The sequence below is a fragment of the Hypanus sabinus genome, chromosome 7 (assembly GCF_030144855.1).
Source record: "Hypanus sabinus isolate sHypSab1 chromosome 7, sHypSab1.hap1, whole genome shotgun sequence".
Taxonomy (NCBI): domain Eukaryota; kingdom Metazoa; phylum Chordata; class Chondrichthyes; order Myliobatiformes; family Dasyatidae; genus Hypanus; species Hypanus sabinus.
In genome coordinates this window covers 23,938,021-23,954,835 of record NC_082712.1, presented here as the reverse complement: position 1 = coordinate 23,954,835, position 16,815 = coordinate 23,938,021, and the positions used below count along the sequence as shown (strand labels likewise).

At 38.6% G+C, this 16,815-nt stretch overlaps 1 protein-coding gene across 1 annotated transcript in view; it reads right to left on the bottom strand.

The window, feature by feature from the left end:
• The window catches only part of neil3 (nei-like DNA glycosylase 3), a 48,224-nt gene extending 32,298 nt beyond the window's left edge, over positions 1–15,926 (bottom strand). The window contains exons 1-3 of the mRNA XM_059974306.1: positions 15,809–15,926; positions 11,222–11,349; positions 5,993–6,127 (exon numbers count right to left, since the gene is read on the bottom strand). Coding sequence (XP_059830289.1) covers positions 5,993–6,127; positions 11,222–11,349; positions 15,809–15,901 — 356 coding nt within the window. The 5' untranslated portion in view covers positions 15,902–15,926. The remainder of the gene's footprint in view (positions 1–5,992; positions 6,128–11,221; positions 11,350–15,808) is intronic.
• Positions 15,927–16,815: the final 889 nt, after the last annotated feature.

The following is a 16,815-nucleotide window of genomic DNA, read 5'->3' as shown; positions in this document are numbered from 1 at the left end:
ATAGTTTACTCTTGTTAAAATTCAATTTATAACCAGAAAAATTACTAAATTGAGCAAGCAAAGACGAAATAGCAGGGATAGGTTTTTGAGGGTCAGATATATATAAAATAACAAATCATCAGCGTACAATGATACTTTATACGTCCTCTCCCCACGGGTAATACCCAGAATATGAGGTGATTCACGAATAGCTATAGCCAACGGTTCTAAAGCAATGTCAAATAGTAAAGGACTTAAAGGGCAACCTTGCCTTGTACCACGAAATAGCTGAAAAAAAGGCGATCTTTGATTATTGGTAAAAACCGAAGCTAAAGGTTTATGGTATATTAATTAAATCCACGATATAAATTTTGAACTAAAATTAAATTGTTGCATTGTAGTAAATAAATATGGCCATTCAACTCTGTTAAATGCTTTTTCAGCATCTAAAGAAATAACACATTCTGGTATTTTAGTTGAAGAAGTATAAATAATATTAATTAATTTTCTAATGTTAAAAGATGAATAGCGATTTTTAATAAATCCAGTCTGATCTTCAGAAATAATTTGAGGTAATATATTTTCTAATCTAATAGCCAAAATTTTACTGAAAATCTTAAAATCCATATTTAATAAGGATATAGGTCGATAGGATGCACATTCAGTAGGGTCTTTATCTTTTTTAAGAATTAAAGAAATAGAAGCTTCATAAAAAGATTGTGGTAATTTACCTACACTTAATACATCTTCAAAAATTTTACAAAGCCAAGAAGAAAGTATGGGAGAAAAAGATTTTAAAAATTCTACAGGAAAACCATCTGGACCAGAAGCTTTACCAGAATTCATTTAAAAAATAGCCTTTTCTATTTCAGACTCCGTAGTAGGTGTATCTAAAATTACATTATCCTCACCAGTTACTTTTGGAATATTCAATTTCCTTAAAAATTCATTTATTATAGAAGAGTCCTTAGTGAATTCTGATTGATATAAGGAGTTATAAAAATCTTGAAAGGTTCTATTTATCTCTTTGTGGTCGATCGTCAGAGTACCATCTTGTTTACGAATTCTAGTAATCTGTCGTTTATCCGAAACAATTTTCAATTGGTTAGCCAATAATTTACCAGACTTATCTCCATGCATATAGAATTGAGTTTTTGATTTAATTAACTGACTTTCAATCGAAGAGGATAATAATAAGCTATGTTCCATTTGAAGTTCCACTCTTTCTTTATAAAGTTCTTTACTAGGGGTCATTGAATAAATTTTATCAATTGCTTTGATTTTATCAACTAATGTTAATATTTTAGAATTAGTTCATTTCCTAACTCCAGCAGAGTATGAAATAATCTGTCCACGAATATATGCTTTAAAAGTATCCCACAAAATTCCACTAGAGATCTCTACTGTAGAATTTGTTGCGAAAAACAAATCAATTTGTTGTTAAATAAAGTTAACAAAGTCTAAATCCTGCAATAAAATAGGATTAAACCTCCAAAATTTAGCATTGATATATGAATCCATTATTTTAATAGATAACTTCAGAGGTGCATGATCAGATATGGTAATACAGTCATATTTACAATCAGTAACGTCTGTGAGTAAATGGTGATCAATGAAAAAGTAATCAATTCTTGAGTAATTATGATAAATATGGGAAAAATATGAAAACTCTTTGTCATTAGGGTGTAGAAAATGCCAAATTTCACAAATAGCTGAATCAATCATAAAAGAGTTAATAAGAGAAGCCGATTTATTCGGAAGAGTTTGGGTAGGCTTAGATCTATCCATCACAGGGTTTAAACAACAGTTAAAATCCCCACCCATTATCAGTCTATATTGATTCAGATTAGGAAAGGATGTAAATAAGCATTTAAAAATTCAGGACAATCACTATTTGGAGCATAAACATTAACTAAAACAACTTTTTGATTAAAAAGTAGGCCAGTAATAAGCAAAAATCTACCTTGTGGATCTGAAATTGTTTCATGATGTATAAAATAAGTTGATGAGTCTATAAAAATAGAAACACCTCTTACTTTGGCTTGCGAATTTGCGTGATACTGTTGGCCCTTCCAAAACCTAAAAAAACGTTGACAATCCACCTTCCTTACATGAGTCTCCTGCACAAAAGTAACATTAGCATTCATTCTATGGAATACTTTGAATATTTTTTTCCGTTTGATCGGATGATTTAAACCATTAGTATTCCAAGAAACAAAATTAATAATCCTATCCATATTGACAATATTTATTACAGTTAACACACAAGTTTAAAAAAAAAGTGAACTCATGAACCCAGAAGAAGGAAGTAAGTTCAAGGAGAAACCGGAAGTCACTGCACTGCAACCATTTGTGTAGTTTCATATAGGCTCATGAAATCAAACTATGCAAAAAGCAAGCAAAAAGAAAAAAAAGAAAAAAGAAAAAGAAAAATCCCCCCTCCCTCCACCCTCGAAACCCCAGGAAAAAAGCCAAAAAGAGGCAAGCAGGCAATCTAATACTAAAATTACCCCCATGTCTCAAGACGGCAACTCAGACAAAAAAAATACAAACAACCCATATTATAAGAAAGGGTTAATATCACAAAAGTTAAAATATAAAATTAATATTTTTTATATATATATATATATATATAACAAAAGGGTTAAAAAAATTAAATTGATAAAACCCATAAATAAATACTACTAAATTGGTATTTTAAATGAGAGTTTAAAACTTTCAAACTCATCAAAACGGATATGACGTTCCAAGGACTAGAGTCTGTCGGGAAGAAGAAACGCCATTTTATTATTATTTTTTTTTAAATCTTAATATTTAAATGTTAAAAATATAAAAAACAGCTTATACAAACTTAAAAAGAGGAACCCTAATCAGTTATTTTCAAGGTTAATAGATTAATAAAATATAAAAAAAAATAAATCAGAATAAACCAAAAAAAAAGAGAACTTTTACAATATATAAAAAATACATGTCAGCCATACCTAAAAAACACCATCATTCTGTAAGAGATCGAAATTTATAGACTAATTATTACATTAGTCAATCCGATAGAGTGTCATTGTTCCAAAAAGCTTTGAGCATCCGCTGGAGATTTAAACAGCCGAACAGTTCCTTCTTCAGAAGTAACTCTCAGATGTGCTGGAAATAACAGCACTTGCTTGTAGCCTTCCTGGTGAAATTTAGACATAACCGGTCTAAAAGCCATTCTTGCCCTTAAAACTTCAGGGCTATAATCTTCCAAAATACGAAATTTGAATTCTTGAAAATTAATCATACCCTTTTTCTGAGCTGCTCGAATCAGTCGCTCTTCGATATGAGGGTAATGGATCCGGAGAATTACATGCCGTGGTTTATCTGAATCAGAATGATAGCGAGAGATACAGTGAGCACGATCGATTATTGGAGGAGAGTCCAGAACTTCTGAACTGAAGACATCCATTAGAAGTTTAGAAAAGACAACGGTAAGATCACCGTTCTCAAATTTTTCCGGAATCCCAATTAGCCGAAGATTTTGTCTTCGAGAGCGATTTTCAAGATCAATAATTTTAGATTTATAACGATCCATCTGTTGAGAAGTCGAAGCTTGCTCTTGTTGCAAAGTTTCGATAATATGTTCTTTCTTACGAGCAGCTTCTTCAAGTACCAAAATATTTGCTTGTTGTTTTTGTAGTTCCAGTGAAAGTATTTTAAGTTCTCCTTCGAATGATTTTAAACGCTCATCAAATGCAAAAAGCTGTTCTGTAATTTTTCTCTCCAGACCCGCAAATTTATCTTCTATAAGCTTTACAATAGTTTCTAAACTTATCGGTTCTTTTGTCTGTTTCGATTCTTTTACTTTAGACATTTCAGCGAGTTGAATATAGATCGAATAGTTAAAAAGAAAAATTCTATATGTTTAAACCCCTTTAGAATAAGTATAAAAAGATCATTTAAGGGGTGTTTGTAGGTTAAAAAGATGTAAAAGGTTTGGAGCAAAGCCAAAAGCGGTTTACTCCATAAGCGCCATCTTGAGACCTCCCACATTTATTTTTATAACCATTTTTTATTTTTATCCAAAGACTACGTCCCCCAAACCATTTCCTAATAAAATTATCTCTTCTAATTAGCAAACATTCACTTAAAGAATTGTATAAGAAAGGGCTTTATTTCATTTCAGTTGTTACATAACAAATATTTTCAACATAGCAACATAAAGAACACATTTGGAAAAACATAAAATAGAGATCCATGAAAAGCACCAACGGGGAGAATGTGAAATAAATAAGTTAAAATGGGGAAAAGAGACAACTGGGATCTTCCATCTAGCAGCAATAGTCACTGGACGAATGAATGAATGAAGTTTCAATTTATACATTTCAGCTGGTCAAAACAAGGCAGTTTGATTTACTGCATCCTAAGTGGGAGAGGGTTGACTCATTTCTGACCTATTACGTTGGGCAAATGCTATCCTCCGCAAAAGTTAATTGCCTGCTGCGCAAGTTAGTGCATAACCAAGAGTTCTCTAGGAACCTAACCCTCCCCATCCTGCCCTTGTTAATGGGGAGAGATTTGTATCAGCTTTCAAAACTTAATTAATCTAAAGTGCAAGGCAACAAAAATAGCCTTTAATAACAAATGACAACTTGAATTTTTGCAACCTTTGAGGTACATAAATTGTTAAGACATAGTGGAATTTCAGTTTTGAAAAGCAAATTTTAAAACTAAATCTTACAAAGATTATTAATTTTATGGAATTAATGACAATATCCATGCCAAATACCATGTAACATTGAAAAAAATACTGTGTTGTCAGTTACCTTAAAAATCAGATGTTCACGTAGTTACAACTCTTTTGGAACATTTTTCAAACAAAAAAAGTAGTTTTCCATGTCTTGAACAACAAATAGTCCTTAACCAACACCTAAAATCAACTTAACTGAATACCTGTGACATTTCTATTTATGCAATACAGTGGATTCCAGTTAATTGGGATACATCACAAACAGCACATTTTGGCCCAATTAAACAAATCCCCATTAGCCAGTCTTCAATGCTATAATTATAAAAGCATTAAAAAAGACAAACTACCATTTAACTGAGTTACAAATAATGAATTAAAATAAAATGCAGAACAAATTAGAAGATTGCCAGTACTGCTGAGGTATAAAACTGTATTGGTTCCTAATAGTTATCAACAGAAGAATTCATCCAGTTATGCTGCCATGACTGTTGATTGACTGTAAATGAACAAAATCAGTGCAGGTGATGGACTCCCTTCATAGCGCCCTTCTAGTGCAGATAATGAACTGCCTTCCGTGGACTGCTTCTGACAATTGAGTCTTCCAAATATTCATTTTTATTGTAACATACAAGATGATTGCTGATACCTTCAAATTCTTTGTAGTTCCACTTGTTGTAGCAGTGCAGTAGTTTCATTTTTCACTCCTGGCCAATTCTGGCATCTCCAAGCCTCAATATTTGAAACCGCAATGAGCAAAACAGTTTTGAATTGTCTTGCTGCTGACTTCCCAACTATCAGTTAAAATCACTGCTTTTTGAAAACAAACATACGTAACTGATGCCATTTCGGAACTGTTCACTCTAAGCATGGTACAGTGTCTACAGCCACGTAAGTGCACATGACTGACATTAGTTAGAAACCGTTTGGCAAGTCTCCAGACCAATTAAACAGCTTAGTATCCGAAATAAACAAAGGGAATCTCAGCTATTTTCTCAATTAGTTTTCAGTCTTTAAAAGTTGTCCCAGATAAGCAGCTGCCCTGATTAACTGATGTTCCAATTAACCAGAGCCCACTGTATTAGTAGTTACAAGATTACATTGACTAAATAGCTTCAAAATGTGCATTATGTACACAGTAAATGTAATTCTAGTTTTAAGTTTTAACTAATCTGGAAATGACATATGAAACTCACTTCTATCAGCATCAGCAATCAATGCAAAATAGATTCTAATAAGCAAAATTTAAAAGCATGAAAATAAACCTAAAGTCAAATCTTATACCTAATAACTTACCTGATATCGAACGTGGACTCAAAGAAACAAATAAAATCACTGATTAGCTGAATCTCTAAGACTGCTGGGGCTCTACTGCTGTGTTTTCTCTCAGATGAATTGATGCGCATTGAACCATTCATTCCAAAATGTATCCTGCAATGATATATAATTGAAACTTCAAATCAACAATGCACCAGATATCTTCTTGCATACTATAACTGAGTTTTAAAATCAAATATAAAGTACTTGTCAATCACTAAGCAAACGGTGCTTTCTTCAATATAAAATGTTTAATTTTCAAGAGAACGTTAAATGGATTATTAATTAGATTTATAAATCTTGTCCTCTTGTCTTGTCCCACCCAGCCCAGCACCCCAACATAGTTATTGCTACTGATCAAAGACTGATGTCTGATTCCCGAGTAGTTGAAGGTTGAGTGCATGCCGATTGAATACTCCTGTATTTCAGAAATCTAAAACAGCATTTGGTGTCTAAAGCACAAAAAAAGACAAAGCTTATTCTAAAAGTTCATATTGAATGAGTCATAACACGTAATGACTCATAATGTCATAAATTGAACAATACACAAACAAAAATAGATATGGGGAAAACTCAGGCAAAATCTGTGGGAATATTCTTTCTTTCTCAGTTCCAATGGGGAAAAAAATTGGTCAAACTAACAGAGAAAGTGAGCAGAGGGTGATGGTGGAAGAAAGAGAATTTTGTCAGAAGGATGAAAATTTAAGAGAAATTCTTTGGCTCACCCAGTACCTACAAAAAGATGAAGGTTCCTTTAAAAGTTAACATTTACAGTAGAACAGCCATAATTTCCTTTTTTATAGTTTGGAAAACCCAGTGGCTCTGTATTTGACTTGCGTGCTTTGCTCTCAACACTTGCTGGGCCTTGTTTCATGCATTCTTAAACTCACCATGGCTCCATTCCCTGCAGTCCCTTTAAACTGAAAGTCCCCATTTCTTACTCACCTTTTAAACGCACTTGGATCCTCTTCCCTATGCTCTGTTTAAATTCACTGGGACTTGCTCCCAATGCCCTGTTTAAACTCATGATGGCTTCCTTCTCAATGTTCCCTTTAAATTCACTTTGTTCACTGGAAAATTAATTTTACTCAGTGACACATATTTCAAAAGGTGTGTTGGTAGTCCAGAAAGCCTATCAATCTAGCACCCAAGTTGAGGGGGCCAAGTTATCATAGTTTTAATGTATTTCCATAGATGTCTTTAAATTTCTAAGTGTCCACATTTTATTTGTGACACCGCTTAAAAATTAGGAGATGTAAAAGAATAACACCCCAGGGCACAGCTACCAATGGTTTTCAGCGATCTCAGAACATGTCATCAATATAGTCAGTCTGGATGTAGATCAGTGGTGCCCAACTGGAACACAAGAAGAACTACAGCTCTGCAGGTGGTGAGCACTTGTTGTACCAATGCTTCTGAAACTTGGAAATCTCATCCGACTATGCATACCGACCGAAAGACATTTTTCGGAATTAGCAACCAGGGTGCCCAACAGTTCCCCCTGACTCATGGCATGGAACGAGTTCATGCAATTTAACAAATGATAAGTCAGGTACACAATCTCAACTTTCTCTACAGATCTATAGAAAACAGGTTGTGCAATGATACAGCACTGGCAGGAACCAAATGGTGAAATAGAGCCTATCAATGAGCCTGCCAGTCGAGGATTCTTTGAGGTGTTCAAAGCGACCTTAGCTTCATATATGCAGTCAAGAATCATCTTTGGGGATTACAAGACCTTGCGTGATTAATCAAACGCACTAACAGGAATAGTATAAAGGTTGCTTGCCGAACACCAGCTCTTTCCCAACTAACAATGATTCCAATCTGAATCATAGTCAATGTAATTTTTACTGTTGTGGTCATCTTCATTTTTGCCTTGCCATTCTTTTGTGTCCCACTATCATTGTTCCGTGTTAACTTGCTGTTGAAGTCAACATCCCATAGGTATTCCCAGTTGAGTTAGTTTTTTTTTTATTTTAATGATGGATAAATATGTATGGTGCAACCTCCATGAGTCTGAAAGTGGTGAATCATTGAATTCTAATCCTGCTAAGAAACAGAAACAATGTTACTTACCTGAAATATGGTTTTATTCCATTCCTGTCAGATCAGCAATGCCCATGTAACTTATTTGTGATATTGTACTGTCTAATGAAGCCATGTAACCATCAAGATTGCAGGAACACTTCCGTATAAGACACCCTGTAAAGGCTACTTACGGTATTACTCAGTTTCAGAAGATACAGTAAAAGAAGCACTTGAAAAGCGTTGCACACTCAAGTCATTTGCAAAGAAAGCTAAAAATGACTTTGATAGTGGTCTCATAGCTTTTTGTAACATTTCCAAAGTGACAGCAATGTGCGGAAAATCTCATAAAACTGGTAAAAGATTAATAATGCCTGCTGCATCAGAAGTGTTCTCAAAATGGATACCAGTACTTTAAATTCAATTTCCCTGAGTAATAACTCTGTAGTTCGTCGTATTGACAAAATGAGTGAAGACGTTGAAGACTATGCACAGAGTTACAAAAACAAAATTTGGGAAACAACTGAATGAGTCAACTGTACGAGACAAGGTATTACTAAAGACACATGTATGGTTTGTCAGAAATGGAAAAGTTTATCGACAGCTAACAAGAGGAAATCTGCAGATGCTGGAAACTCAAACAACACACACAAAATGCTGGTGGAACACAGCAGGCCAGGCAGCATCTATAAGGAGAAGCACTGTCGACGTTCGGGCCGAGACCCTTAGTCAGGACTAACTGAAGGGAAAGATACTAAGAGATTTGAAAGTTTATCGAGAGATTCTCTTTTGCAAAAAGCTAAAGAAAAATCACCAGAGAATCAATCTACAATGAGCTCAAAATGTATATTGAGGATAAAAGTATTCCAATTAGGAACACAAATTTGTTGTGCAACATTTGGAGCACAGGTCACCATACTGTGGTATTCCGAGCCTGTTCGCAATCCATTGTTAAATTCATTGTCAACATCTCACAACCAAAAACCTCAGCCAGGAACTTCTTTCAAGCATGACTCTTGTAATCTGTTATCAACAAAATTAAGGCAAAGCCATTAAATAGCAGAATATTTTGTAAGTTATACCAAGATAATAAAGAGTTTGAATGCTTGCTTCTTCACATTGAAGGACATTGGCTGTCAAAAGGCTGCTGCTTATAATGTTTCTTTGGTCTTTTTGACACCATGGTTGAATTTTTCCTCAAAGTTGACAAGAGCTTGGGAAAGATGATTGAAATTCTATATGGATGTGGCATACCAAGCCGATCTGTACGACAAAATGAATATTCTAAGTATGAAACTACAAGGTGAGAATTTCAAATTAACCCAGGCAAAAAGTGCAGAGTCCACTTTTATCAGAAGATTAGAAATATGCAAAACATTGGGAGAAGAATGTTTTCAGTTTCCCTGCATGGAAAGCATGGCATTTTTTCATAGATGATGATTTGCAAGAGTACTGCTTACACATGCAGTCAATGAAGAAGGATTTTCAGAATAGATTCAAGAATTTGAATGAGCTTGAAATTCCTGACTATGTAATTATGCCATTTCTTTGCAAGGTGGAAGGAAGAGAGCTTGCAAGAAGAAATGATCAAAATTCAGAATGATAAAGCAGTAAAAATGCTTTTCAAAAATGTTAGCATTTGCAGTATATAAATGGTATGTGACCACACTGTCACACAAAGTTTTCTGATCTTTGGAAAAGAGAAAAACTGCTCTTCATTGCACTTCCATCCTTTAACCTTGATGAATGAGGCTTCAGTGCAGTGAACCACATACTCTCAAAAAACAGAAACCGGTTGGGCAATGTTACTCATGGGCACTTCAAGGCCTTTGCTGTCACAACTTGAACCAGATATTTCAACTCTTGCTAAAAACTATCAAGCTGAAGGATGACATTGTACAGCACCACAGGTATTGTGTAAGCTAGGTTTAAAGACATAAAAAATTAAAGCAGAATCATTTTTCTCCTGTTAGCATGTGATAGACCTGTTGTTACACTAAGGGGGTGCCAGGAAGTATACTGTGTCTAAGAAAGTCAGAGTGGTCAGCAGCACTGGGGCTCCACAGGGGACTTCTCTTCACCATCTACACCTCTGACTTCAACTATTGCACAGCGTCTTGTCATCTTGAGAAGTTTTCTGATCACTCTGCCATAGTTGGATGCATCAGCAAGGGGGATGAGGCAGAGTACAGGGCCACGGTGGGAAACTTTGTCACATGGTGTGAGCAGAATCATCTGCAGCTTAATGTGAAAAAGACTAAGGAGCTGGTGGTGGACCTGAGGAGGGCTAAGGCACCGGTGACCCGTTTCCATCCAAGGAGTCAGTGTGGACAAGGAGGCGGATTACAGATACCTGGGGATACGAATTGACAATAAACTGCACTGGTCAAAGAACACTGAGGCTGTCTACAAGAAGGGTCAGAGCCATCTGTACTTCCTGAGGTCCTTTAACATCTGCCGGACGATGCTGAGGATGTTCTACGAGTCTGTGGTGGCCAGTGCTATCATGTTTGCTGTTGTGTGCTGGGGCAGCAGGCTGAGCGTAGTGGACACCAACAGAATCAACAAATTCATTCGTAAGGCTAGTGATGTCATGAGGGTGGAACTGGACTCTCTGACGGTAGTGTCTGAAAAGAGGATGCTGTCCAAGTTGCATGCCATCTTGGACAATGTCTCCCATCCACTCCATAATGTACTGGTTAGGCACAGGAGTACGTTCAGCCAGAGACTCATTCCACCGCGATGCAATAATGAGCATCATAGTAAGTCATTCCTGCCTGCAGCCATCAAACTTTACAACTCCTCCCTCGGAGGATCAGACACTCTGAGCCAATAGGCTGGTCCTGGACTTATTTCCACTTGGAATAATTTACTTATTATTATTTAATTATTTATGGTTTTATATTTCTACACTATTCTCGGTTGGTGTGACTGTAACAAAACCCAATTTCCCTCGGGATCAATAAAGTACGTCTGTCTGAGAGGTGATGACAAATATGATAGTGCTTTAGTGGGGCATTGGCAAATATGAAAGCGTTTTTGGGGGGCGCTGAACCAAAAAAGGTTGGGAAACACTGATGTAGATAATCTACATTTCAAATCTGTCCAAGATTATAATCAAAAGTTCAGATCTCCCCCCCCCCCACCCATTTGGTGGAAGAAAATTGCAAGATACACAACCTTAATGCAGTTTTCTCAAAATATATGAACAGTTCCTTTCCCAGAGTCTTCACACCAGTGTAAATCTTGCCTTTCAGCAATTCGATTGCTTGCAAACAGGAATCACTCCGTCCACTTAGCTGAGTAACCTGAAAGAAACAATAAAGGTAATGCACCACACACAAAATGCTGAAGGAACTCAGAGGGTCAAGTAGCATCTACTGCAGGAAATGAACAGTCAACATTTTGGGCCGACACCTTTCATCAGGATTGAAAGGAAGAGACCAGAAGCCGGCAGATGATAGGTGAATCGAGGTGAGGGGGGTACAAGTGATGTGTGGAGGAAGGGATACTAAAAGGGAAGAAATTGAGAAGCTGGGAAAAGAGGCAAAAGGCTGAAGGAGGAATCTGCCAGAGGACAGTAGACCATGGAATAAAGGGTGGAGGAGCGGTACCAGAGGAAGGAAAGTAAAAATGGTAGGTAGGTTGGGGAGCGGAAAGAAGGGGTGGGGGGGGGGGGATCTTTTTCAGTTCTGATGAAGGGCAACAAAAGGAAACTTTCTCTTGCTACAATTTGTTGCCCCATTGATCCTTTTTTTATTTACAGTTACTGCTCTACAAATATGCCTGCAGAAAAAGAATCTCTGGGTTGTATGTGGTTACATGTACATAGTCTCATAATAAATTTTACTTTGAACTTTGAAATACTGCCTGTGGAATATTTCTAGTGTTTATTGTTTGTTTTTCAGAGCAAACATATTTTTTATATTCAATGTGGTGGTTAAAAGGCATGAACTATCCCACAAGTCACATATCATTTCTCATTTTAACCGCAAATAACTTGAAGCCAAATATCAAATTTGGAGATGTACAAACACAGTAAACTAGTCAACACATCACTTAACCTTTCTGCTGCCTGAAGCTATGTACTGCCATCTAAAATGATTACTATGCCAGCTAATTTGCAGTCTTGATATGAAACACTCTATTCCTTAGCCCAAGCTTGACTAAGTAGCGACAAGCTGAGGAGGCAAAAGAGGAGTAAGACTGATATTGTCAATCCTAATTAATCCCAGCACTGGAAACCGATGCATCTTGGCTAAATTATTGTACCAGTAATGCTGAGGGTTGGACAACAGATCTCTAGAGGCATGAATTTAAATACCAGTGCAGCAGGGTCATTTGCTACATTCATGTCATATGAATTCGATGATCATGGTTTTTCAATGACCCTGATAGTTCTTGTTAAATTTTTCTACAGAAGTGGTTTGCCATTGCCATCTTCTGGTTCATGTATTTACAAGACAGATGACCTCAACCATTATCAATACTCTTCAGAGATTATCTGCCTGGTATCAGAGGTCATATAACCAGGACTTGTGATATGCACCAGCAGTTCATACCAGCATCTACCACTTGCTCACAACCTTTATCAGGGGGCGAAGCAGTTGCTACACCTTGCCCACGGGTGACTTACAGACTAGCGAAGAGTAGGAGCACCTTACATCTTCTTGGCAGAGACACATCGCTATCACACCAGCCAGACAGCAGGTTAGTAATTCAAGTCAAATGGAATTAAAGAAAAATAATAATCTTGACCATGAAACTCTCAGGATGTTAATAAAAAACCGTCTGGTTTACTAAACTGCCACACTTACTTGGTGCACACAACGTATGACCCCAGACCCACAGAAATACTGTTGACTGAGTGAATCTCCCAAAGTGATCTAGCAAGTCATCTAATTGCTTCAGCAACAGAGTAATATAACAAAAATCTATCATGTCCATGTAAATCATGTATACTAATTGCTACACATCTATGCACATCACAAAACTACAGCCTTCATCCCATGGATTTTGTTTAGACTCCTCACTGCCTCAAAAACAGGCCATATACCCAACTCAAGACATTCTCTCTTCACACTCACCCATCGGGCAGAAGATACAAAAACCTAATAGTATGTACCACCAGGCTCAAGGACAGCTTCTACCCCAGTTATAAGACTATTGAATGGACCTCTTGTACGAAATGCTGAAGGGGTGACGAGCTTCATCCAGAAGTGCATCGAGGACATTGTCCCCCCCCCCCCCCCTCAGAAGTCAGTCAAGGTCTATCCAAACCAGAAACCCTGGATCAATAGTTCCATGCAGGCTGCACTCACCGTGTGAGACAGCTTTCGCCACCAGTAACTACTGGGAACTCAAGAAATGCAGCTACGAACTATGTAGTCATCAATGCAGTGAAATGACAATAAAGGGACAAGATCCAGATACAACTCTCCAGCAACAACACACACAGCTTATGACAAGGCCTGCACACCATCGCACACTTCAAAGCTAAGTGCAGTGGTGTTTCCAACATCGCTGCCTCACATACGAGAGAAGTCTTTTTTTTAAAACACTCAGTTTGATGTTGCCAACACTGAGCCCCTAAGGAGAGTCATCGATGTGACCTACACCTTGGTCATCTCTGAAGCTGAGTTACGCAAGTGTTTCCAATGAGTGAACAGCCGCAAGACTGTGGGACTGGACGGCATCCCAGGTGAGTACTCAAAGTGTGCACAGCACAGCTGCCTGGTGTGTTTGCAGACATTTTTATTCTCTCCCTCTCCCAGTGTAGAGTGCCCTCCTGCTTCAAAACATCCACCATTGTCCCTGTACCTAAAAAAGACCAAAGTCCAAGGTAACATGCCTGAATGACTGGCGTCCTGTCGCACTCACCTTAATAATAATCAATTTCTTTGAGAGGCTGTTCAAGGACTACACCTGCAGCATGCTACCACCGATACTAGATCTCCTGCAATTTGCCTACCGACACAACCGATTGACAGATATTGCAACAGCCACAGGTCTACACACTGTCCTTGTACACCTGGAGGGGAGGGATGTTTATGTTAGAATGCTGGTCTTGGACATTCAACATTCTACGTTCAGCATTCAACACCATAATTCCCTCCAGACGTGACAAGCTTAGAGTCCTCGGCCTTCACCCTACCTTGTGCAACTGGATCCTGGACTTGCTGTCAGATCGCCAGCAGGTGGTAAGAGTGGGTTCCCTCACCTCTGCTTTTCTAACCTTCAACACAGGGGTCACCCAGGGCTGTGTCCTAAGCCCCCTCCTTTACTGTGCGTACACCCACAGCTCCAATTTGTTAATTAAGTTTGCAGATGATACTACATTGATTAGCCTTATCTCAAATAATAATGAGGCAGCCAACAGAGAAGAAATCATCACCCTGGTACAGTGGTGTCAAGAAAGCAACTTCTCCCTCAATTTAATCCTATTTAACGGCTTTTGGGCCATAGCCGTCAACGTCCCAACAGTTTCAAGTTATCATCCAGATACTTTTTAAATATTGTTAGCATACTTGTTTCCACTAGCCACACAAATTAAGACCTCAGATTTCAACCACCCTGTAAATTAAGAAGTTCTTCCTCAGATCTCCTCTAAACCTCTAAGGCTGCATTTGAAACATGTACTCTCTGATACAAGGGTAAAGTTTCCTACTACCAACCCCAAGTCCAAAGCTTAGGTACCTCTATCAGGTCCCTCTCAGTTCCTGCACTCAAAGGAAAATAAAACTACCTACTTTAGTCTCTATTCTTAACTCAAACACTCCATTTCAAGCAACATCTCAGTGAATAATTACTGCACCCTTTCTAAGGGATTCTTCCAAGTATAGCCAGCAGAAGGTATATAATACTCCAGCTGTGCCCTGAGCAATGTTTCGATAAAGTTGAACCACAACCTTCTTGTTATTATATACTATGCCATATCTACATAATGCAATTATCCCATATACCTCCTTCACCACTTAGTAATGCCTTCAGGGACCCTTGGACTGGCACACCAAAGGACCAGTAGTTCTTCAATACTCCCCAAGGGCCAACCATTCCAGCCATTGTACACATAGGAAAACAGGATTTATCAGGTGAAAATAAAGGCTAATAAATGTTGGTTTTGTCAATGGTGTAAGTGAAATCAAAGGCTCAATAAATAAAATGAACTCACTTTGCTGCAATATTCTAAATGCTAATACAGCAGTACTCCATTTCTTAGATTGCATTGTCTTCACTCTATAAAGCACACAGCCAAAATATAACTTTTTCTACTTACGTTACGATATTAGCAATTGTCTGCTCATAGCAATGTACTTGTGGGACATTCATGATTTTTTTTTTGCAGAAGTAGCTAACCACTCTGTACATCTTCATTATCTTATGCTCCGCCTGTACCTGCTGTCAAAACTCTCTATGGACCTGCCTCTTGTCGTTACCCACTGCCTGTTTGGGAGAAACTGAATTAACATTTCAGATTGATAACCCTCAAAAAAGCTAGAAATGTTAAGTTTTGTAAAAATATATATATATATTGAGCTGCTCTCTCTTTCTCTGTTTCAGGCAGACCAGCCATGAACAAGTGGCCAGCACCAAGAGAATCGATGCGACCTGGACCTCCAGCGTGAGAGCATGAACGCCGACTTCTCCGCCCGTTTTGCCTCCTGTCATTCCCCGGTGCCCACTTGCCGCCGGCGCTCCCGTTTCCAGCCTGCCTTTACAGCGCTCGACCGACTGTGAAAGCCCGGGCCTTGCCGGACGGCCACTCACCGCGCTCCCTCGCAGCCCCACCAGCCGCTGTCCCGTCCGGACGCGGCTCCGGATCCTCTGCCCATTCAGCGCGCACCCGGGCCCCTCCACCATGGCGGAACAACCGGACGGAGCGGGAGCGGGAACAGAAGCCGCCAAATTATTTGAACCGCTGCGCAGGCGCAGTCACGGTCGGACGAGCCGGCGGCGGAGCCGACAATCGAGACTCTCGGCTGAAGGGTCTCAGCAGAATCTATGCAGAGAAATAAACAGTCGACGAATGGGGCCGAATCCCTTCATCGGGAGAAGAAGGCAAGATAGGAATGTGGCGGAGGGGAAGGGGTACAAGCTGGCAGGTGGGGGGTGGGGGTGAGTCCAGGTGAAGGGGAAGGTGAGAAATTGGGTGGTGATAAGCAGAAGAGGTAAAAGGCAAAGAAGAAGGAATCTGTTCGGAGGGGAAAGTGGACTGGGAGAAAAGGAAGACGTTAAGGCACCAGAAGAGACAGCTGAGAAGAGAACGGGGAATAAGAGAGGAAGGAGGGGAGGCCAAATTTGGAGTACGTCACCGAATTATAGGAAAGATGTCAACAAAATAGAGAGAGTACGGAGGAGATTTACGAGAATGTTACCTGGGTTTCAGCATCTAAGTTACAGAGAAAGGTTGAACAAGTTAGGTCTTTATTCTTTGGAGCGCAGAAGTTTGAAGGGGGGACTTGATGGAGGTATTTAAAATTATGACGGGGATAGATCGAGTTGACGTGGATAGGCTTTTTCCATTGAGAGTAGGGGAGATTCAAACAAGAGGGCGTGAGTTGAGAGTTAAGGGGCAGAAGTTTAGGGGTAACACGAGGGGGAACTTCTTTACTCAGAGAGTGGTAGCTGTGTGGGATGAGCTTCCAGTAGAAGTGGTGGAGGCAGGTTCCATATTGTCATTTTAAAAAAAATTGGATAGGTATATGGAGGGTTATGGGTTGAGTGCAGGTCGGTGGAACTAGGTGAGAGTAAGCATTCAGCAGGGACTAGAAGGG